Source organism: Dasypus novemcinctus, chromosome X (genome assembly GCF_030445035.2).
Source record: "Dasypus novemcinctus isolate mDasNov1 chromosome X, mDasNov1.1.hap2, whole genome shotgun sequence".
Taxonomy (NCBI): domain Eukaryota; kingdom Metazoa; phylum Chordata; class Mammalia; order Cingulata; family Dasypodidae; genus Dasypus; species Dasypus novemcinctus.
The window spans coordinates 26,429,777-26,452,996 of record NC_080704.1 but is presented as its reverse complement, the minus strand read 5'-3'; the positions used below and the strand labels follow the sequence as shown (position 1 = coordinate 26,452,996).

Sequence of the window (23,220 nt, the reverse complement as noted above, 5' to 3'; positions counted from 1 at the left end):
ATATATACTGCTTTGTTACACCCCTCCCAGGCTCTCCTCCTCTTTCCCTATAGGTGTTGACCTATAACTAATATGCCGAGCATTCTACCCCTGAGCCTAAATGCCTACAGAAGACCAGAATTCTACAGAAAAGATAGGTTGAACTTATACTTTTCTAAGGCTTCTGTTGACTTCCTTTAAATCTGGGCGTGTAGGTATGTAGGCTGCTTCCTGTTGCAACTTGATTGCCCCATGTGTGATCGTATATTAAACTAAGGCCAAGAAATGGGTTTTTCTTTTCTTTCTCCAGAAACAGGGATGTAACATTAAGCCAAAGAACCACATGCAAGGTTTTATAAGTAGCTAAAAACCTAAACCTCTATCTGTAGGATATTAAGTCATATAAATGTTTCTGATTGCTTATCCAGAGATAAAACAAAACAAAACACAACAAAAGAATACATACTAATTGCTGTCAAAGAGCTCTGAAATATCTGGACATAAGAAAAGAAAGAAAAGGAAAAAAAATAGTCACACCAAAAATATTCCTGTGGCCCACTGCCATTTCACTCTTTGGTGTGTGTCTATCAGAGGATTGGAAACCTGAATGAAAAAGTGAAAAAGCGCAAGAAATAAGTTTAAAATCTTCTTTACACTTTAAACTTGATCTCAATATTGAAACCAAGATGCTTCCTTGGAAGGTGGGATTTTGATATGACAGGAAATTCAACTGTGTACTCGATATATTTGATATGAACCATTTTCCAGGTTTAGTGTGCTCAGTGGCTTGGGGGCTTCTACAGTCTATAAACTTCATGTGGAATTATGCACTATTTCCCTCTGGTAAAAGCTGGCCAGATGGAGAGAAACTACAGGATTGCCAATCATCAGTGGGATGATTTTCCCTGCTGATTTTGTTTTTGTGTAGGTGTGGGATGATGTAAATACATATTTTAGGTGTCAGAGAAGCTCAAGTGGTACAAAATATAGGATGTTTTCTTTTCCTGAGTCAGTCATTTTGTATTACATTGATTTTTCTTAAACATATTTAAAATGTCCCTTGACTTCAGATAAAAATCATAGTTTATTAAAGCTCCAGACAGACAAGTGTTTTAACTCTTTGTGGGAAATTGATCAGGGCACGTTTTCCAGGAACTCCACCGGAGCAGGTGCAGCCTATCATGGATAAAAGTGATGAGCCTAACTTTGTCAAGTGTGGGGAGCAACTGTGCTATTGTTTCCCAGTAGGGTTTTATGCTTATCTGTCTCAAAACAGACCATGCTAAACTAATTATATACTCTAGAATTTGGATTTTTCCCTAGTTTTAAACTAATTTATTACTCCCAGAATCACTTACTTTCCTAGTGTGAATAAACCCAACCCAACTAAAATACTGAGAAATACAGCATAAGGTTGGGGTCTCTTTTTGAGAAATAGACTGTAAGATTTCTGATACTACAATCGTGATTACTCTGGTCGACAAGATGTGGTCTTTGATCTATTTCCAGGAATGCAACTTAAAAATTCATTGTGATTTAGCCAAAAACTTTACAAAATAATATGCAATTTTGGGAACTTCTTTAATCAGTGATGACAATAACAGAGGGACCTCATATTAATATTTAAACTAGGCTGATGCTGTTCCATTTTCTTTTGTCTCCTTTTAAAATTGACCTGCTAAGGGAACATTGAATTTTGATGAATAATTTTTGGCAGATGTTATCTTTGACGTTTTGAAAAAGCTAAATACATTGACTTTCTTGACACAGTTTTTATAGCTTTGAAACACTTGTACATTTAGGGGAACGAGAGTGATTTGACTAAGGAATTACTAAAACCAGGCTGAAAATGTCCTTGTGTGGGCCTAGCCCTCAGTAATTCCATTGACAGGTTTTAAGCTAGAGCGTAAATCTGCAACAAATAAGGAGTGGGTGAATTATGGGATCATAAACAATACAAATAGAACCTGAGTGTATTCTGACCAAGTTACTGAGGAGATATTATGGGCCAATAATTCAAAAGAAAATGTGAGCTCTTTTTACTTTATTTTAAAAAGTACAGATTCAGGATCTATATCTTTAATTTATAGAAAATCCCAAAACAACTCCATTATTCATAGCTCATATTTTCAGTCATGCCCCCACAATTTTGATTGGCTATAGCTTCCCAATCATTACTTTTTTACATCCTTTTTGCCTAAATATTTTAGAACTGTACTAGTTCCTCTTAATGCCTCTCCAACTTTGTGTATGCATTTGTATATTAGTTAAGTTTCCGATCTTGGATATCCTTTCTATTACTTGGGTAACTTTTCTCCAAAACTGATGTTTCCTGTTGCCTGGCTTCCTTGGATGGCACCTTCTTTCCTTGAGGTGGATGAAATTCACTGGTTTGTTCATTAGACTGATTGATGGGATAAATGGAATGTCCACTCTTCTTAAAACTGAGAATTGGCAAGATGGAAGCACTACCCCATTATGTCCTTCTTCCTTCCTCTGCCCTTCTTTTCTACTTCTCTGGATTGCCAACCAAGAAGCCGAGATAAGTTTCCCTAATTCCAGACCCTGGTAGAGATCTCTGTAGTTTGGGTCTCTGTCATTCTGTCTTATGACTGCCAAGTTCCCATCAAATGCATACAGGAGGGGAAAGTAATATTGTTTCATGGTTCTCTGCAGACAGCTAAAGTCCTTGCCCTGCGAACCTCCCCCACCCTGGGCCAAATCATAGGGCAGTGCCTGCTAAGATATTTTAACATGCCTCAAATGTGTCAGGTATGTTATAAAAGGCAGTGTGTGTTTATGTGTGGATATGCATATCTGTGTGTATCTACATGCATATTTATGCTGTGTGTGCCTTTGTGTATGTGTGCATGTGTTATGTCTGTGTGTGCATGTGGATTGTGTATATGTGCATATGTATACATGAGTGCACATGTGTATTTGTGTGTATGCATGTATGAGTGTATGTATGTGTTGTTTGTGGGAGAGCATGTGTTACGTGTGTGCCTATGTGTGTGTCTGTGTGTGAAACAGAGCCAATGGGTTGCTAACAGTTTTGCCCACTCAAGATATACCTGTCTTTAAATGTACCCCTTTGTCCATGGCTATGATTTCCTATTTTCCCATTATAAATACTATCAGGATGAATGAAACTGACTCATTCCCTGTTCATTGGAGAGTCAGCTGCTGCAAGTATGTGCAAGCATGCCTGGGGAAGACATCTTCGAGTAGGGCTCACTTGGAGCATTCCCTTCCAAAGATGTGCTATGCTACTGTCAACCAGCATATAACTATATAACCTGGAAATAGACTGCCCTTCCCCTGGTTCTTTAATAGGGTCCACTCTATATGTTGGGTTTGTTGACTGCCCCCTCTGTGTATGTGTGGGGGGATGGTTACTGTAGTTTTGAGGTTATATGTACATTCTGTTGCAACAGTGAGCACATGGTAGTGAAACTTGATTTTTTTTCCTGCCAATAAGAGCACAGTACAGAGTGATCCTTTCCTAGTCCTGCCCTGGAGGGGGAGTTTAGCTAGCTAGTGTTGGAACATAAATTGGGCACTGGAAACATGTTTGCAGAATAAACAAATGAATGAAGAATGAATGAATGGAAGCAGGCACTTGGCTGGGCATGAAGAGATCAGTATTTAGAAGCATGTCTGGCTCCATGGGAAAAAAATGGTTAGGAAGTTCTTGATTGCCCTTTCTCCAAAATGAGGACACCAGGATCACACTCCCAATGAGGTCTTTATTAATTTAGGACAGTGGTTCTTCACTCTTTTTGATGAGAACTATGAACCCTCTCTTTAGGAAAATGTACAGCTTGAACATATACACACATTTTTGCATATAATCTAATTTTAGGGACTTCAGAGTTCTCCCCTCCCACCAATTCATTCATGGCTCCCAGGTTAAGACTCCATAATTTAGATAAGTATGATTTGGTAGTAAAGTGGCAGAATGGAGACAGAACTTAGGCTATACTCTGGGAGACTTCAATTATAGTTCTGTATCTGCTTCTAATTTGCTCTGTGCAAGTACTTTCACATCTCCAGGATCCAGTTTCCTCTCATGAAAAATGAGGCAGTAGGCTTATTTCTAGCCAAAGTTTCATCTGGTGACAACATTTTGGAGGGAGAAGAAGGTGGCACTTTCCACAGGAACATCACCTCCTTCTAGCAAGGTTCCTCTGCAGGTTGCCTCCTTGGCATACATTTCGTTCTTTGTACTTTGAAAATAAGCCTTCTCTCCCCACCAGGAAGATTCCTCCTGAGGCTTGTGGTGTTAATTTTAATCTAATTCAAAAATCTGCACAGAGGCCATAGCTCTCTGTTGCCCCACATCTTCCTTCTTGTGCAGTGCTTTCATAGGTATCAAAGAGGACTTCAAACAGATCACCTGGGCAGAAGGGGAGACAGGTGAGAAGCAGGCTGGGGAGGACATCCTGACACTGCCTATTCAGGTGAACGGCTCTGAGCTCATTCATTTTCCTCTACTTTCTCCTGGACCAGTATGAAACAGAAATAAACAGTTGTAAACACCACAGGGAGGAACTCTGCAATGTGCTGGCTTCAATAATTCTCAGTTCTTTGCCAAGGAATCCAATAGTACTAATTTACTATTTTCCTTTGTGTTGCAGCATTTCCATGCTTTAAAAAGAATATAGGGACTTTGTGTGTTCAAGTACCTGCTGCTTTTTATTTAGCAAAAACTTGAAATCAGATTACCCAAACGGAAAGTTCAAATGTCTTCAAATAAGTGAAGCACAGTTATTAATTAAGTAGTCACTGGCCGCCTTCCCCACCCCCAATGCCAAGTGCCTGTATCCCATTCCAGTAGAGATTATAGTCTAGCCCTATAATCCAGGGCTTGCAACCCCTTTACAATTGCTCCATTTCGTGGCAATCCACCCCAGTGTCCTAAAATGACCAGGAATTCACTACCTCCTATGGTAACTCATTGCATCTTTATAGAGCCCTAATCCTGGGCCTATCTATGCCAAAGTCTATATCTTTGTAGCTTTACTGTGCCCCAGTGCCACAATAGCATCTTCAGTTCCCTCTTTATGTTGGGCCTTGCCACGAGAACTTTCGAAACATCATCTCAATCCTCACAGTAAACCTGCTATGACATGCAAGCATCAACTCTGCGAGGGAAGAAATTTTAATCTCTTTTGTTCACTGCTTTATCGCTTTATACACAGCCTCTAGAACGGTCTCTGGGCAATATTAGGCACTCAGTATTAGTTGAATTTAAAGATAGTTTCTGTTACTATTCCCAGTTTACAGATGAGAAAACAAAAGATTCACAGACGTCAAACACTACTACAAGCTGCAGGAGCACTTTAATAGGATCCAAAGGAATAAAGCCATTATGAAGAGGGTACATTTGTGTCCAAGAGGCCCTGCCTCATGCCACACCCCCAAGGTGGCTGCCCATCCCACCTATTCCTTGAGATGGACACAGTCAAGCTCTGTTACTGTGACTAGAGAAAAGTGGTGTCATGGTTCTAGAATGCCACTTAAAACAAGTAGTTCGTGGTTAGTTAAAATAAAAGGGGTGATCAAGAGACTTGATTAAGAGCAGCATATGGTCACAGAGGATAGTAACTGATTAACTCACTCCTGAATGAAACTTGAGGGGTGAAAATGGTAGGAAAGTAAGGAGCAAATCACGCAAACAAGCCAGACCAAGACAAAACAAAATCCCCAAATAACCAAAACCAAAACTTAGGAACTGGAACAATGGAGAGAAAGTTTTGCGAGGGTTTGTCTTATTTTTTTTCTCTAGAACAAAATGTATTCTTTTAGCCTGAGGAGCCCTGATGCTACTTGATGGGAAACTGCTGTAGGATTAGACAATGATGCCCTATTTCAAGTACCATTTTCTTTATTGCAAACTACAAGTTCCTTGTGAATTTACATCTTCTGCTGAATTTCACTCAGTGAGAGAATATCACCTTTACCCTGACTTTTCTTTTTCATTATGAATGGCCAAGAAAGCCTGATTTTCACAGTTTTAGTTGACCAGAAGATGTATTTTTGATGAATGGAAAATTTTCTTTGGTAAACAAACACCAAACACCAACTCAAAACCAACCAAATAAATTTCTTTGGTAAAGTGGACGTTAGCATCTTGGTTGGAATTAATTGGAAAAAGACAACAAAACAAGAGCTTTTAGTGTTTGCTTGGATCATTCCTTCCCTCTTTATAGCAAATCAAAAAGTAAAACTTCATAAATTGGAGATTTAAATTTTATGGAGATGTGATTCTGAATTGATTCTAAAGTGTCTTCTCCATGGTGGGATTAAAACAAAGCTTTCAGAGCAATAATCAACAATCAATATTACAAATAAAGAATAATGACCTGATAATAAATCATAAATAATAAATCTTGGCATGCAGAGTTCCCCCAGTAGAAAGATTCATTCCACAGTCAGAATTCCATAAGCCTTGATTTCAAGCGCTAATAAGAGAAGTTGACAAATTTGAAAATGCTCTTCACCTAAACATACAATATCCCAAGATATACAGAGACTCAAACAAGTTAGAAGACAGTTATCTGTCATAAAACAAAGTTCCACAGTAAGTCATTCAGGTTGACCAAATTGAATGATTAAATTCATTCTTAACAAAATCCACTTAACTGGTGTATGTGTGTGTGTTTGACAGTTTTGTGGAGTCGCTTTAAGCTGAGGTGCTCTACGTAGCTGACACTAAATCAATGGCTGATTTAGAACACACTGTTCCGAAAATGATTAACAACATATGATTTAAGAATAAAACCAATCCCCTCTTTAGCTGTGTTTTATAAATAATTGCCTGGTTGCAGGCCCCTTGGTGAGAGAATTGATCGTATATCCATTATGCAAACTTGCCCTTTTGTGAGGACTAAGCTTGTCCTCAGCTTAAAGCTCATTACCTTCTAGTTGAGTGCATAACATGTTGGTACAACTGCGTAGTGTGTCTGCAGGGGAGACTGACCAAGTGTGTAACACATGAACTATATGATTCCCTGCACATGGATTTGGAGCTGCATGGACAAGAGTACATGAAATGTACGGGGGAGTCCTGGCTTGCACTTGGTGTGGTGACTGAGTTGTTTGGACCTTTTTGCTGTTTGGAAAGATAATGGCAGACCTAAACCTGAAAGTGATTTTTAAAAACTGTTTGCCTTGTGACCAATACAGTCCTATGTTCCTTCCTTGGAGATGTATTTTGAGGGGGAATAATAACCATCTTATGATGAAATCTAAAATTGGCTTGCCCTGCCTTAGGGATAAGATGATGGAAACTCTCTAGTGGTATGACCCTTGGTGAATCACTTTCTTCTCTATATCTCAGTTTCTTCCTCTGTGGAGGATGGCAGGGGTGGGGTGGGGTGGGGGGAGTTGCACAGTACATCTGCTAAGGTACAGAAAGGTAAGATGCTTTTGTGTTTACCACTATAGATGTCTAAACAAGCTACAGCTCTAAAAGGGAAAATTACTGTAGACAATTGCCTCAAATGTGACCAGGTTTTAGCTTCATTTTTTTAATAGACTTAAAAGAAATGCAGGTCTGGGGCAGCGCGCACAGCCTCTTCAGATCAAACCATTTCTGTTTAGATCCATGAACCCTTCCCCTGTAGATACTCCAGGTCAGCAGTATAAACATCTAGTCTTGTTAGTGGATAGAAGGGCCTTGTGGCGAAGTATAGTGGCACCAAAAAAGGTGTGTATAGGGGACCAGGAAGGTTAAAGTACAATCAGGTTAGCTGGGGATGAAACTTTAAAAAGACTCCAGGAAAGTTTGACTTCTGTCATTGATAGATTTGTACTGGTAATACTTTTTCCATTTATTTCCATCTGTCTCCCTTTCAGCCCTTTATTTTCCTGTATTTCTATGGAGTTTCTCAGTTTCAAGACTTAGACTCAACAAAGATCTTTCTGTTGTCCTCGACAGCCCTGAGCAGGCATGTCTCATAGCAAAGATGGGCTGGCACTACAAGTTGGAAGCTATTGCAGGTGACTGTTTCAGTAATTCGTTTTTCCTTCCGCAGCTTTGTGTGAGCAGAGGCTGTTTCTGGGCGTCCAGGCAAAAATGCATGTAGGGCCAAACCACAAACAGCTGTACCAGCTGGCCAATATTTTGTTAAAATGGAGACACTGTCTTTGGGTTCACAGGAGACACCTGCTTTCCCTCTATCACACCAGGTATCTGGGTTTGGCTCATTGGTTTTGGGGACTCAGAATCTTCTGCCAAAAGCTGAAACTAATAAAGCAGCCCCATTCGGTGACCAGACACAAGATACTCCAAAATAGACTTGCCAAGCTCTGCAATGCTGGAGCTGTCACTGGTTTAAAGGTGTATTAACCAAATCATACAAACGTTTAAGGTCTATCAATAGGGGAATATAATAAATACGTTCTAAACAACAAAACAGCCTCACCCAAGTGAATTTCGGGGTGACTGTAGTTCAGTCCAGGGGGATGGCCATTCCACCACATGTCACTTCTAAGGTTCTGATTTGCCGTTGCTGGTCAGAACTTGCACAAGCATCTCCTTGGGTTCTTGAGGAGTTAGGTGCCAGGGCTAAGACCTCAAAACTCTGCCTGGAGCTACTACCCTGCAGAAGTCCTGGAAGCCTCATCATCTGATCAATGCTTAAAGTTATTTATGCGTTAACAGTTCACCATTCAATCATAGGCTTTGTCACAATAGCAGCAGCATCTGCAGTGTTGATGAAACAGGATCCTGCTTGCTAATATGCTTTCTTCTACTTGATCTTTGTTTAAGAGACTTTAAGCCTTTTGTGTGTGTATGTTGTGTATGAATTCTTTCTCACAACAATCCATTTGTTTTAAAGATTGAAAACATGCCATGCCCATTCCCCCCACCCCCATCCTTTACTCTTTTGGGAATGCCTGTTTCTTAGCCTTAAAAACACAAACAAAACAAAAAACAAAAACAAAAACCTTTGAATTAACTGTTTCATTACCGTAATCTCTTTGCTTTTGATAAGACCTAGGGTGAAAAAATAACAAGCAGACACTATTACACTGTTGTAATTTGGTCAACCACTCGAGTACTATCAATATCCACCATTTCCACACACTCAATTTCCTCCCGGTTTTCGGGATTTTTCTTCTCTTTCCTTTTTTTCTTAGAGGGTGGCAGGAAAGTCAGTATCACAGGTAAAATGGCAAAGCAGTGAAAGAAGGTGACAAATGCTATTAAAAACAAGCACCTGAACAGTGTACAGGTCAGATTTGAAGGCACAGCTGCGAGAGGAATCAGACCAACAATATAGCAGAGGTAACTCTGTAAAATAGCTACCCCGTGCACTTCCAGGGCATTTTTCACCCATTTAGTTCTCGTACAATCCTTGCCCAGAACAAATGTGGATAACAGTGGAGCACAATTGTCTATTGTGTAGTTAATTCCATAAATTAAGCATAGCACAGAGATGCAGTCCAATTCTACTTTCCATAATGTCATGAAACCTATGACTCCAAACTCTACGGACACAACCGTTAGAGTGATCCAAACATTAATCAGAGAATCTGCTACCAGGAATGCCGAGAAGAAGAGCAGGAATAAAGCACTGATGCAGGAATTGTGCAGGGGGGCTCCCAGAGAGGAAGAATATCGATCCATGTACACAAAGGACGGGTTGAAGACGATGAACTTCACCTTGGAGGTGACAGAAAGTCTCCTCAGGGTCTCCAGGAGATCATAGAGTTCTTCTCTATTGGTTTCCATGGTCTTGGCCACCAAAAACATTCTGGAGGCCACTACATCAACCTCATCATTGTACTTTTTAGAGAAGATGATGTCCTCTTGAAAATGTGAAAATTGGGGGGCTTTCAGAAAGGAATTCCTCAACATGTCTGTGAAATTTTTCTTAGGTAAGCCAGTGGACACATTGAGTTTCCGAAGGTAATTTAAATAGCTCTCAAACCAGGATATTCGCACAAACCCCTTGGTATATTCTAGCACATCTTCTTGGACACTCGTGTTCCAGTATTCTATGGACTCATAAATGTAAAACCCAATCACTGGACTATAGTTGCTAAAGTACTTTTGCTGGGCAGTAGTGTACTCAATAGTTTGCGTCGCAGTTGCTACGATATTACTAAGGTCTGACCCTTCACTGACCTGCAGATAGCCCATTAAGGCAAAGGAAATATAAATAAGGTAAAAGAGAACTACAAAAGGCTTGACATAGGTGTTGGTTATCCAGTCACAGTAATAGCGTTTGAGGAAACATACCAATAGGTGACTCTCGTAAGTGTTCGCTTCCTCAGCATCAGTTGTGTCCTCACTGAATCTGGCTGTCAGGAGAAATCTGTACCATGCCGGCTTCTCCTGCAATACCTCAGGCTTTGGGACTTTTCTACAGAAGATACTATGCTGGTAATTGTTTTCTATGTAGCCAGTGAACACCAGGCTGGAACCATAAAACGAGAGTACATAGAGGTAGTTGAAGAAGATTGCAATACAGGAATTGCAGCAGAAAATCCTGGCTGCCTCAATGTTCGTGAAAGGGCTGGCCCCTATGCCAAAGGTGACCAGGTACATGGCAGTGGTGAGAGAAAAGGAGAGCATGGAGTCTGCATAGACTGCTGCAGTTCTCTCTTTAACATGTTGGTCTTCTCTAGTTTTCCTCCAGGAGGATAACATTTCAAAAGTCCCATATAATCCATGACCTGAGGGGGCAGAAAAAGAGCAGAGTAAAACTTTAACAGATTAATCTCTTTAAACAGAAGAACCAACCTGGTCGTGGGAGATTACTGGGTAAAGAAAAATAGAACCAGTCCTAGACGTAACAGGTTTGCAAATGCCAATGATTTCTTCTGTGGAGAGACAGACCTACGTTTTGGTGAATGCTGAATTTTAATGGAGAGTGAAAGGGCAGCTAGAGGAGCTATCTTCATGATCCCTTCTGGCCTAACAAAGCTGACTGGACTGACGTCTATAGACTGCTGAACAGACGTGTGCCTTTGTCTCTTAAGGAAAGTACACATCACTAACTTAGGGTCGTTGGTGCAGTTTGCGGAATATCTGTTTCTCTTGGTTAGTGCAACACTCCTGAGGAGACGCCTGGACACTCATCATTTTGCTTGTCATCCCCACAGGTCTGGCTGGAGGTGAGCATAGAGAAAAGCAATGGATAGAGGGTCCTGAGCTAATGTCCCCATCACCTCATTTACATTTGGCCAAGGGCTTCAGTGAAAAAGCACTATCTTTAATTTGAGCCTTGACAGGAAACAAAATCATAGCTTCTTTTGGTCTCCCCCAAATATCAGAGCAGGAGGCCACAAATCTGAGAAACAAAGAGAAGCAAAATAACTAGGAATAAGTTTGAGTGAAGGGGAAAGATGGGAAAAAATATATACAAGGAATGAGATTCATATAAGCTCTACATGCAACTGATAAAAATTAGAGTTCTGGTTGAAGGTTTATGGTTTGCATTTTGTCTTCAGGGATTTGTTTGACCAATTTTGGCTGAGCATGGATGACATCATGTGGGCAGTGACTCCACTGGCTTATCTGCTCTATTTTGGCAATGGCCTCTGAGGGAGAAATTCAGTGCCTTTGCCTCCTTGTTTAGTATTCCAGTAACACTGGAGTAGTATCTGTTCTCTGACTCCATTCTGCTGCCCAGGATTGCATCTGGCCTGACTTTTCCCACCTCTCACCTTGGAACTGGAACCTTCCCTCCCTGGTTTGCAGGCCACTGCAACATTGGAAATCCTACCAGAGTGACCCCTTGTGGCTTTCGATAGATTACCCCTGTCTTGGTGCTGGGATCAGCAGATCTAATTTTCTGCTTCCACGCCTTGGCATCTTCAGTTCCATTATGGAGGATAATAAAATCTTTACCCTGTGGTACAATAGTCTTGTTTTTAAAAAGGAATTTAAAATCTCCAGCCAAGCGTAATGCTGAGTGAAGTGAGTCACTGTTATCTTGTGTGTACAATAACTGAGTGCACGTCTTCCCTCATGCCCAGGCTGGTATTTATATCCTTATTGTGAAGTCTTGGCCCCAAACCCAGATACCCATTTCATAGTGATGATATAGGCCTGCTTCTTCAGAGGGATTTGGCATTTATCTTAATTTACTAGGCATCGTTTTACAGCTGCTTTTAGAGGTCAGGTCAAGACTGTCAATTTGATAACTAGCACCATGGCCCCTATTAAACTGGAGGTACCTAAATTCCCTAGCTAGGAAGTAAAAAATGCGCTCGTTGACTGGAATCTTGTTGTTAATTATGTTTTAGGTAGTCGGGGTCTAGTCCCAGGAGGGAAAACTATTAAGCCTGATTCCACTGTGTTCTTAGGAAGCACCAACTGACCTGTTTGATTAAAAGTAACAGATCCCTTGACAGCAAGAGTGAGAAGAGGATTACTACCTCTGAGGCATGAGCACCCTGGGGGCAACATTGACCATTTCCTTGTGGGCCATGTAGAAGAAGTTCCAGTGGGCAAAACACACTTCAAGGAATCACTAAAAATGATAAATGACTTCCTTTTGTTTTTGACAGTATTTACTTGCCAGAACCAAATATATATATTTCAAAACAAATATATATATGTACACACATACACACACAGAGCTTTAGTACTGAGTCATTAAGTATGGTAAGAAAATAAGGCTGCATTTAGCAAAATTAGAATTAGTCACGTAGCAGAATTCATATTAAATCTGCTTTAAAGTCTTTTTCTTTTTTAAATTGGTGTGATATTTTATAATGACATTATCTGACCCAGACTCTTGTTGGAAAATACAGTAAGAATTCATTTCTTACCTTGCTGTTGAATGATTTTAGAAGCTAGTCGAGTAAAGGAATTTGCATTAATGGAGCTATTAGGTGAAAAGAGTGAGGCTGGAAGGTCCAGAATGAAAATAATCAAACTCAAGGAAAGGTGGAAGTATGCTGCTAGCTTTTGTCTCGAGTTCTGCTGCTGCAACTTAAATGCCTTGTCCTTCTATAATGTGATCTTTCTTCTCGAGTTGTGACTCTTTCTACGTATGTTAAATCCATAATCTGACAGAAATGAGAACCAGTCAAAGAGATGCTCTTGATTCTGGGGGGTAGCTCTGGAGAGAATTCTAATTTTCTTCTTAAGGACTTTTGGAAACAATGTCTCTCATCTCTTTCCTCTTGCTACAGGGATGTGCACACAACACTCAGCCAGAAGAGGAGGCCTGAGAAAAAATCTGTTCTACCTGACCACCCAGGCCTTTGTTGCTTGTCATTGTTGGCCTTGTCTTCAGAGCCCTCCCCCTATGCCTGATAGGTCAGATTCTTGCATCTCAAACCACAACTCTCTATCAGATGTCCATGCCATAAATCCCAAAGTGATGTTGTACTTTGTCTTAGAAGAGCCCTCTGGATTTCAGGGACAACTGCTGGGGCCATAACTGGACCTCCTTCTTGAAGCTCAGTCAAGGAAAGGACTAGTGCCAGCATAGCTGTGGGTGCCAACCAGGGATTAGCAACTTGGAGTGCCTGGCTGGCCAGTAGGCTGGTTTGCAGCTGGGTATTTGTGCTGAAGAAGTCAGTCTAATACCATGAAGGAAAGTCAACCTGTGAGGCCCCTGTTTACTGGCCTGGGTTCAAGTGGATATGCATTCCAAGAGCCCCGGGCCACAGAGAATGCCCCCAAGAAAACCTCCCTTACCCATAATCATTACAACTGAATTGCTTTTGGTTTTGGCCTTCAAGGGTATCCTATTAAAAGCCTCTGGGACAGCGGTCTATGGAAACAGCTGCCCTTAGGTCTGGGAAATGGACAGAGAACGGAGATAGGGAGGGACCAAACTCCTGCACAGTTTTCCTTCATCCAGTCCTGGACTTACCTTTTATTGCCCCTTCAGAAACTGGGCAGTGGGAGTCAAGGAAAGGCAGAAAAGAAGATTTTGGGAATTTCTACTCCTCACCACTTTCCTCTATTAGCAGGTATCTCCTTTCCTCAGTATCGCCAAAATCCATCACTCTCATAACTTGGGGCTGGAGTTTAGCAAGCAGGACTCTGTGGCGTAGGCAAACATAGACTGCATGTGGGCTGAAGATACTTTTCAGAGGCTTGGCTCTTGTTTCCCTCTGTTTTTAAAACATGCTTCAAAGGCAGAAGTATCGCTGTTTGCTTTGTACTCTCGTATTTTCATTTTTTTCTATGAAGTAGATGCTCTATAAGCTTCTCTATTAAATCTGGCCAAGGGGCCTGTGCTATTAGCAGAAAGCACAGCTTCAGCAAGGGATGATTTTCTATCTCCAGTGGCTCAAGCCTGTTCACAAGGACCTCTGGTAGCAGCGCTCAAGTGGGGAGCTACATAAACCGGAGGTTCCAAACAGATTTAGCCCCTGGTGACTAGGGCCCCTGTGGTATTCGTGGAATCCAGGTGTCATCATCAGAGTGAGGCCACAGCCAGGGACTGTATCCTAGTGAGGATGCGATGAAGTGAACAACATCTCAGGGCACTCCTTCTCTCACAGTCACAGTATTCAAGGCTGAAGAGTTGCCAAAGGAACTGTTAACACAAACTGATTCTATCAAATTCTGAGGATAAAGAGGCTTTTAAAGCACTCACTTGTGTTTTAAAAGCACATTTATGATGTTTGTTTCTATTTTTGTTCATTGCATGTCTGTATTCTTACATGCATACGAACACATGCCTATTGGTATGTGTCAACACACACACATGCTCACAGGTTCAAGTTCTAATTAGTTATGAGTGAATTACTGGAGGCAGCACAAGGTATTTAGCTAGGTCATGGGATAAGGACAGTAGAGCTCACCCGGCAGGGAAAGATGGATGCTACTCCCTAGCCTAGCCATCTCAAGGGTGATTGTATGCTGAGGACAAATGCTAATAATATTCACATATAATTGGTACCATGCAGGTGATTCGAAAAGGATACTAATTTTATTAATCATATTAGCAAGTAGACTTTGGGATTGTCATCTAGTAAAATTAAATACTAAAGTACTTGGACTAATATTTTTTCTTCTTTTTTAAATAATTTTTAATCTCTGTGTACAGTTAACTTTCAGGCTTTGGAGCCAATAAAGAGAAAAAGGCACACAGATGATAAATAACACTAATGGTGGAAAAAATTCAACTGCTAATCCTCCAGTCACATATTATGACTCTCAGGAACATTCACAGATTAAATCTCACTCTCACCCGGACCCTTGTCTGGGTCTGATCAAAGTTTTGAGGGTTGTTTAAAATCCACCAAGCCAGGAATCCACTACAGAGAGCCGAGTTAACTAAACTTTACCCAGTAGATATGCTTATGGAAAGTTGCTCATAAAGTGCATCGTATTTTAAAATTATTAAATGGTCTTGCTATCAGAGGTGGTCTGGGTGATTTGCTTATTTTTTGTTGAGTGAATAAATATAGGCAAATTTATCTACTTTGTAAATCTGGATTTTTGTAAGTCAGATTTTCAGTTAAGGCCAAGATTCTCCTGCCTTCCCCGGTATACACAGCCACATCATAGAGGCTGGTGCCTTTGGGTGTTCTTCACATTTAAATCCTTTCTATCCTAGCATGATTTCCTTGTCCTGAGGTCCTGAAAATGAGGAATGGCTCAGAAGGTGAGGAGGTGAAATGGGATGGCTTGTTGATAGATGTTCTTTCAGCATGGCAGCATTTAATATCACAAAACAATGAAGTCATTTATAGCATGGCTGGGTGGGACCACATTTCACATATGGAAAGAAAGTTACTACATTCTTCTTGAAAATCTGTAGAGTATAATGTGTGCGTGAAATCTGCTTAAAGCATATTTTATCCTTAGATGAGTTTTACCAAGTAGCTCATGTTTATAAAATGCTTTTCTCTCAATGTCATCCACATAAATTCATGAGTTGTGTTTTTTTTCCGAGAAGAAATTTAATGGGTACATATATGTGGATTAAGAAACATTTATTTTCAGGGAGAAGTTCATTAATTGTGTTACATTTACACTTTGTGAGTTATAAACATTTACTTTATAAACTGAATTGTTTGGTTTATCACAGCCTGTTTTGTCTCACAGTTAAGAGTAAGAGTAAAGGTACACTCTGCTTAAGTAAAGACAGATGCTCATGCCAGGGGAATACCCATATCTTACTCTTTTTTACCAGAGTTTTGTCATATTTTGATAATTCTGGTCACAGCATTGGGTTTTAATCTGAGAAATTATTTCATTCACTAGAAAGCTGCAAATAAGAGCCTAAGAAAGGAATTTGCTAATAGTTCTTCCTTGTTTAAAGATTAAGTATTTAGATATTGTGTGTGCGTGCAACTTTTTAAAATCAGTGTGTACTAATGTGGCCCATAATATATGCTCTGATTACTGTGTAATATCTTTTCATATAGATGACATGTAGTGTATAAATATATGTATATATGGTATATTCTATTCAAACATATTTTATATACTTACATATATAATATTTGAATATATATTATATAATATATACAGAGAAATATATAGCATTTATTTATATTCAAATGTATATAAACTACAAGCAATATTACTATACAATATGTGCTATAATTATATGCATATGCATATATAACATAAGCTTATTACATAATATATCCTATTACATATGACATGATACAGCTAATGTGATATATGATAAATGTTATGCATGCGAATTACACACACACACACACATCCCACAAACCTATAATGCCATGAGATGAATAGCAGTCTGATGTGAAATTTCTTTCACTGATAAGGAAAAGAAATGTTAGTCCTGCTATACTAGTCAACGCAGAGAATTATTTTCTTGGGTTCCATATGTCTACATTTTGGTTCTTGGCTGGGAGAGTAGCCCAGGAGAAATGCAGGGAGAGTTTTCTTGATAATAACTATGAATCTGCTTGGGTTGTGAGGTCCTGTAAACCCATCCAGTCAAGGACGTCCAGCGTGGCTTTCTGAGATGCCAGTCCAAATGTCGGCACTGGGTGTTTCTCCTTGTGATCTGTTTCTACCAGTTAAATGTCCTGATGTTTCTTCCTACTGCCCAACAGGGGTCTGAAACTCCCCCATTCCCTGGGCAAAGCCACATAGGTCGTCTACACAGAGGATACTCAGGAAATGTGGGTCAAGGAGGAAACCCTCTTGCATTGCCCTGCTTAGCTGGGTTCTGCCTTTGTTGACTGGCACCCCCAGTCCCATTCTTGCCCTGCTTTATGGTTAAGAATAGAACAATAAATCTTGTTTTGTTTCATCTTCTTAAACTTATTTCTCCCCCACTGAATCCCTTAAAATAATACAGTTGTTAGAGCATGAGAATGAAAGGGTGAGAACTAACCACAAATCTAGATTACACAATCTCCTTCTAAATTAGTGCCCCAATGACAAACGGGCTATTATTAAAAAGATACATATGGAACAAACTTACCAAATACTGTATGGCATTACTCTCTTATTGTGAATCATATACACATAAAACGTAAACAACAAAGCCCCTATAAACCATTTTTTCCTAGAAACTACTGAACCTATTACTGATTTAAATCTAAGCAGAGTGTTTTTACCACACTCTGATAGACTTCTAGTCTATCATGCAGACAGTCATATTATTGCAAATAACAGATTTCTGCAAAAATTTATTAGGTTGAACCATATGGAATTACTGTTTTTAAAGTTCAAAAGTTGTCACATATCGGTACCACTTTGTAGTTCAAAATGGTTGGTTATTGGCAATTTCATATGAATCAAACTTGAATATTAGCTGGCTGATTATTTCCCCCCATGTTTCTCATGACTTTGGGAATATACTTGAATACACACCAGAAAGCAAAACTTTTCAGGTTTAAGTTTAGAGCAAAAATAATTAAGAGTCCCAATTTTAGTTGGATCTAAATGTCTTACACAAGAACTTTTGTCTCTTTGTAAACCTCAACTCCATAGACTGCATCATATTCCAGGTGGCAGCAAATGAGAACAAATTCTTAGAGAACTGAACCCGATTTTCTGGTTTCTGCTAAACACAGATAATCTTGGTCTACACATCTAAAAGACACCAACCATCCCCACTATTATTTTCCTCCTAGCACTTAATCCCCATCCTTGCGTCCTTTCACACTCTTGAATCTGAGTGGCTCTGGTTGGATCATTTCTAAGGAAGACAGCATCCTAGATCTGGTGTTTTATCTTCTCAAAATCCCAGACATTTGAAATAGGGTGTGAAGAATATTTGTCATCGCATCCAGATTCCTGGGCTCCTGTATCTTAACTGCAAAGCTGCCTTTATAAATTAGATCACCATTATAGAAACTAATATCCAAACTGTCTTTCACCATGACTGAAATTCTCCTTGTTTAGCCGTATAGAACGTACATGAAGCAACAAACCTTCAAGATGCAGAAGGAAGAAAACCTTCCTTCTATTCCCTTCTATATTTTCCAGGATTCCATTCCTTTCCTGGTTTGTGTCTCATCAGCAAAGCTGTGGAAATATTAAGCCTGTAAAGAGAGTTTGGACATACAAAATATACGCCAATTTCTTAAATTATACACAACTGAAGGACTACGGTATAAATCTTCATCCTTTAAAAGAAGTTCCATAATAGATTAAAATGTTTATGTTTTATATATGTTTACAAATGGCAATTCAAGTAACTCACTACCTGAGAGCAATATAGTTTGGAAAGAAGGGATATTATCTTATGCATGATAGCGGTAGAGGTATGGGCCAAATAAACTCTTTTCCAAATTATAGTAATTGAAAAATGTCAATGAGCATTTATAATACTGTAGATCTTTTAGGATTTCAGCTCTAAATAAACTGATCTGACTCATGTAGACAAAATTTCGGCAGAAGTAGAATTGTCTAATATGCACGACACTGATTAAAAACATTTTAAATCATGATGTATCTATGCTTACCTCATTGTCAGAATGATTCATCTGTGTAAGACATATTCTTATTGCCAGATATGTCACGTATCATCTTGGCTAGAAATGCACAGTCACCTCCCATTATAGTGAACTCTCAGAGTTTATCCAAATTCTTTCCTATTCTGGAATCTTGTCAGATTAATATTGCTTGACACACGTGATCTGAAAATTTTCCATTCTAAATCTACTGCCATTTTGGCATTTGGCTGGTTCTGGCCTTACGTGACCAGCATCACATGAGGAATGTTTAGTTTATTGAATTTTAAATCTATAACATTTATCAGAATATAGACCTATGCTTGGCCAAACAAATGTCTGCATTTGAGACTTTTCCTAAGATACTTTTCCTTCTAAACGAATCAGTATATATTTTTATTTGATTTGATAGTTTATTTGTATAACAGTAAATCAGGAAGTTTAAGCATAGCCATTTTATGTTACAGACAGGCAAATCTAAAAAACTGGACAAACAACTTACTGACTTATAGTGCAAAACCTTTAGCACTGTGTTTTTTCTTGGTCATTTGAAATTTATTGGCATTTTAGGACTGGTCATAAAACACACACACACACACACAAATTAAACCTTGGCTTTGGATACAACATTTACAAATCTGCTCTTGTGTATATTTCATTTGAAAATCAAAATCTAAGAATGAAGAATTTATCTGAGAAATACAGAAGGGCAATCATCCTAAATCCAGGCACTGTTAGCTTTATGAGCATATTAAGCACCCATTACATCGTACAAAGTATTTCTTGCAAATGGGTCAGCGCTACTAAAACAGGTAGCTTCCTTTCATATTGTGACTAAGTAATCTGAGATCTCTTTGGGCTGAAAATGTACAGAAAGGTTGCATACTGATTGTCAGCAGGGAAAACTGCCATCAAATCAATGCATGTAACATTCCTCACAAATTGCAACAAGGGAGTATTGGGCCCCTGCCGTGCTTAGTCTCATTCACTGCAAATGCCAGATTTTTCTGAATTGAACTCTGACGTGGAGTTCAATGATATTGGGTCTCTGTGGAGTTGCAACACTACTATTTCTGGCTTTATTTTTTCCAGACATTCTTCTGCTACCAACATCTCCCAGTCCCAACATCACTTTCACTTACTGTTTGGCATATGCTTTGTGTTGATTTTTTACTTTTAATATTTAAAACGTCTTTAAAAATACAAAAACATTTTTAAGAAGTTCTAAATATTCTAATTTTATTTTACTTAATAAAATAAATTTTGAAGTTAAATATTGTGATGTGATTTCACTTCATGGAATTAATTTTAAGAATTTTCTAGTATTATAATTTTATTTTACTTAAAAATTCATCTTCACACGGTTTGAATATTGTTATTTTCCTGAATGAGATTAATTTTAGGAAGCTTTAACTATTGTAACATACTTTGAACTCACTAGTGACAACATCCTGGAGTGTTGGCAAACCAGCACTAATATTCTTTTTTCTAGCACCAAAACCCTTTTTGCTCACCTTAAGAATCTTACTGATTCCCTTTAGGTCCCTATTCTTTTCTTATTCCTGTTTATCTTCCCCCCATAAAAAACATTATATTTTTAAAATGAAAAGCTAAAAAAAAAACAAAACAATACATCCTCCAAACCAAGCATGTGACTAATCATGAGCAAAACATCTTAATTTAAACCTTAACTCAAGCCTCAGTGGAAGCCACTAATACCCAGCCCGACTCACACTTAAAGGAGCCTCCCTGTCTTCCACAGCCGACCCACATGATTTTGGCATTATGTTTCAGGGGCAAGTTATACTGCCTTCTTAATAGACTGAGTTCAGGAGGAAGTGCAGCCGCCGCCTCCTGCTCTGTTGTGTTCAGTGATGATTAAACAGATCTGGGAAATTCGCAGGCTGCTCATTCTCCCCTCAGTGCCCCACTTTTCATAAGTCTGAATTCCCACGGGCTGCAGAGCATTGAGGGGAGAGATGTAAGTCGGTGGCCCTGAAGCCCCACCAGCCCCGCTTCTCACTTAACCATAACACAGCTGAGGTTTCCGGAGCAAATGATTTTCTTTTCTACTACCGCAAAACAGGGCACAAGGCATACTAATGAACTCAACCATAGTTATTTCTCAGTCAACTAAAAATGCCACTTCATGCGTCATGTTAGTATCTGATTCCAAATGACATTTTAATTTTGCTAAAGGAAATGGTGCGAAGTTGCCATAGAAAAGGAGGAAAGCTGAGCACTTTCATCCTTAACCCACAGAAACCCTGCCCTCAGGCCTGCTGGACATGCCGTGTTTGATACTAGATGGACAGAGATCAATGTTATGTTATGACCACCATGGCTCTGTTTTGACCGTCATTTCTATCAGGGAATTCCTGCAGCCCTCTGGAGTGGCTCCATTATAAACACGCTGCCACTTTTAAAACATTCTCCTGGGTTCCTAGCAAAAAAAAAAAAAAAAAAAAGAAAAAAACTTTCCTTCCTATGTATGCCTCACTTGTAGCTTTCAGAGTTCTTATACATTTATCAGCTCCCTTTGTGTGATAATCACACCATCACTAAGATGGGGAAACTGAGAGTTGCAGACACTGTCAGTACCCAACCCCTGAGCCCTCCTCTTCACCATTCTTGAGCACAGCAAAGCCTTCTTTTACAGATACCCATTGGCCCGAGGACTTTCTCTGGCCAGAGGCATGTGCTCAGTCTTTGCAGTAAATTTCAGGGCAGTTATTACCCTGGGGGAGCAGCCCTCGATGAATTGTCTGCTGGGTTTCTGGATAAGTACTCCAGCTTCCTCGTCCTTCAGGAGGGCTCCTCTGAGGCATGGTCTCCAGTCTCCCAGAGGTCCCCAGTGGGTTTGAGCCACAGGTGCCTACAGCACTAACCTGCTCCTTAGCATGCCCGAACTGTCTGCCTTCGCAATATCACTTCCATACCCCATACCCCCATCCTGGTGCTTCCTGCTTCCAGATAAACTCCTGTATCCAAACCTTTGTCTCAAGGTCTGCTCCTGGGGAAGCCCAACTTAACACACAGGGCTGAGGAGCAGATTAATATCTGCTAAATACCACACAGACACTTAAGGAGAACCAGGGCTGGAACCCAGGACTGTGGACTTTTGGAACATTTACCAGATTAGGTTGCTTCTTGCCGACAACCAGCATTTTATAGAATTGGTCCACGGATTTCTGGACAAAATGAAGACACTATAAATGGAAGAAAGTGGTTAGATGGCTAAAGCTCGCCCTCTAGGACCCTGTCCACCACCACTAGTAGGAGAAAACAGAAAAATGCAGGGCAGTAATTACCTAGCACGACGAAAGGGACTCCCAGGAAGGTGGAATTGTATTTTCCACCAGTGAGATTGATGATCCCAGCTGCGGTGAGAGTGGCCAGGCTTATGGTCACCAGCCCAAGCAGGCCTAGCCAGGGCTTGCTACGGACGCAGTCCTGCATAGAGCAGCAGAGGATGGCCATGGCGACCACCAGGATCAGGCTGGTGACCAGGTAGCGTTCTGACACGCGGCTGGTCTTCTGGAAATCTTCCCTCAGCGACGAGGACGTGTAAGGGTACATTTTGACTTTACTGTTGGATTTCTGGAACAGTCGGACGGTGTCACAGAAGCTGGACTCCCACCTCTCGGCCACCAAGTCGTTGAGACTGTTGATTGACTGCAGGTAGTAGGTGAGCTGGACGGCTTCTGCAGATTTCACCCGGTCCTTGCTGTGCACGGTGACGCCCCCGAGCTGGTGACCATTGTATACTGCCCTCCCGTCCTTTAAGTGTGTGATCGGGTAAGTGATAGCAAAATTGGTCCGGTTGGTGGCCCGAGCATTCTTTAGCTCCTCCAGAACGTGCACTATGTCGTCCACGATGCAAGTCTTATCGTTATTCAGTATACATATGTGGGCGAACGTGTAATTAAAGCCAGGCCTTGGAACCTGGATCCTGGTCACAGCAGCATGCAACTATGGGGGGGAAAGAAAACAGTCTGTTTATTATCCAAAGAAGGCATTCATTAGTGATGTAAGCTCTGCAGACTCAAATACTTCTATTTTTGTGAGTGGGGTCACTCTTTCCATCTCTAAACTAAAGAGTTCAAATTAAATGTTATAACCTTCGATCAGAAATTGGGTGTAGGGATGCAAAATATGCCCTTGCCTAGTGGTTCTTACATTGTGGTCCCTGGACCAGCAGCATCAGTACAACCTGGGAGCTTCTTAGAAATGCAAATTCTTCTTCGAATGCTCTTAGAAATGTCCCACCCCCTAATCAGGTAAGTTAGAATCTCTGGGGACGGAGCCTAGAAACCTGGGTTTTAATGAGCCTTCCAGGTGATTCTGAGGCAGCTAAAGTTTGAG

The 23,220-nt window shown here is 40.2% G+C and overlaps 1 protein-coding gene across 1 annotated transcript in view; it reads right to left on the bottom strand.

The window, feature by feature from the left end:
- Positions 1–5,305: 5,305 nt before the first annotated feature.
- The window catches only part of PTCHD1 (patched domain containing 1), a 59,305-nt gene continuing 41,390 nt past the window's right edge, over positions 5,306–23,220 (bottom strand). The window contains exons 2-3 of the mRNA XM_004465457.5: positions 22,167–22,827; positions 5,306–10,671 (exon numbers count right to left, since the gene is read on the bottom strand). Of these exons, the coding sequence (XP_004465514.1) occupies positions 9,017–10,671; positions 22,167–22,827 (2,316 nt within the window). The 3' untranslated portion in view covers positions 5,306–9,016. The remainder of the gene's footprint in view (positions 10,672–22,166; positions 22,828–23,220) is intronic.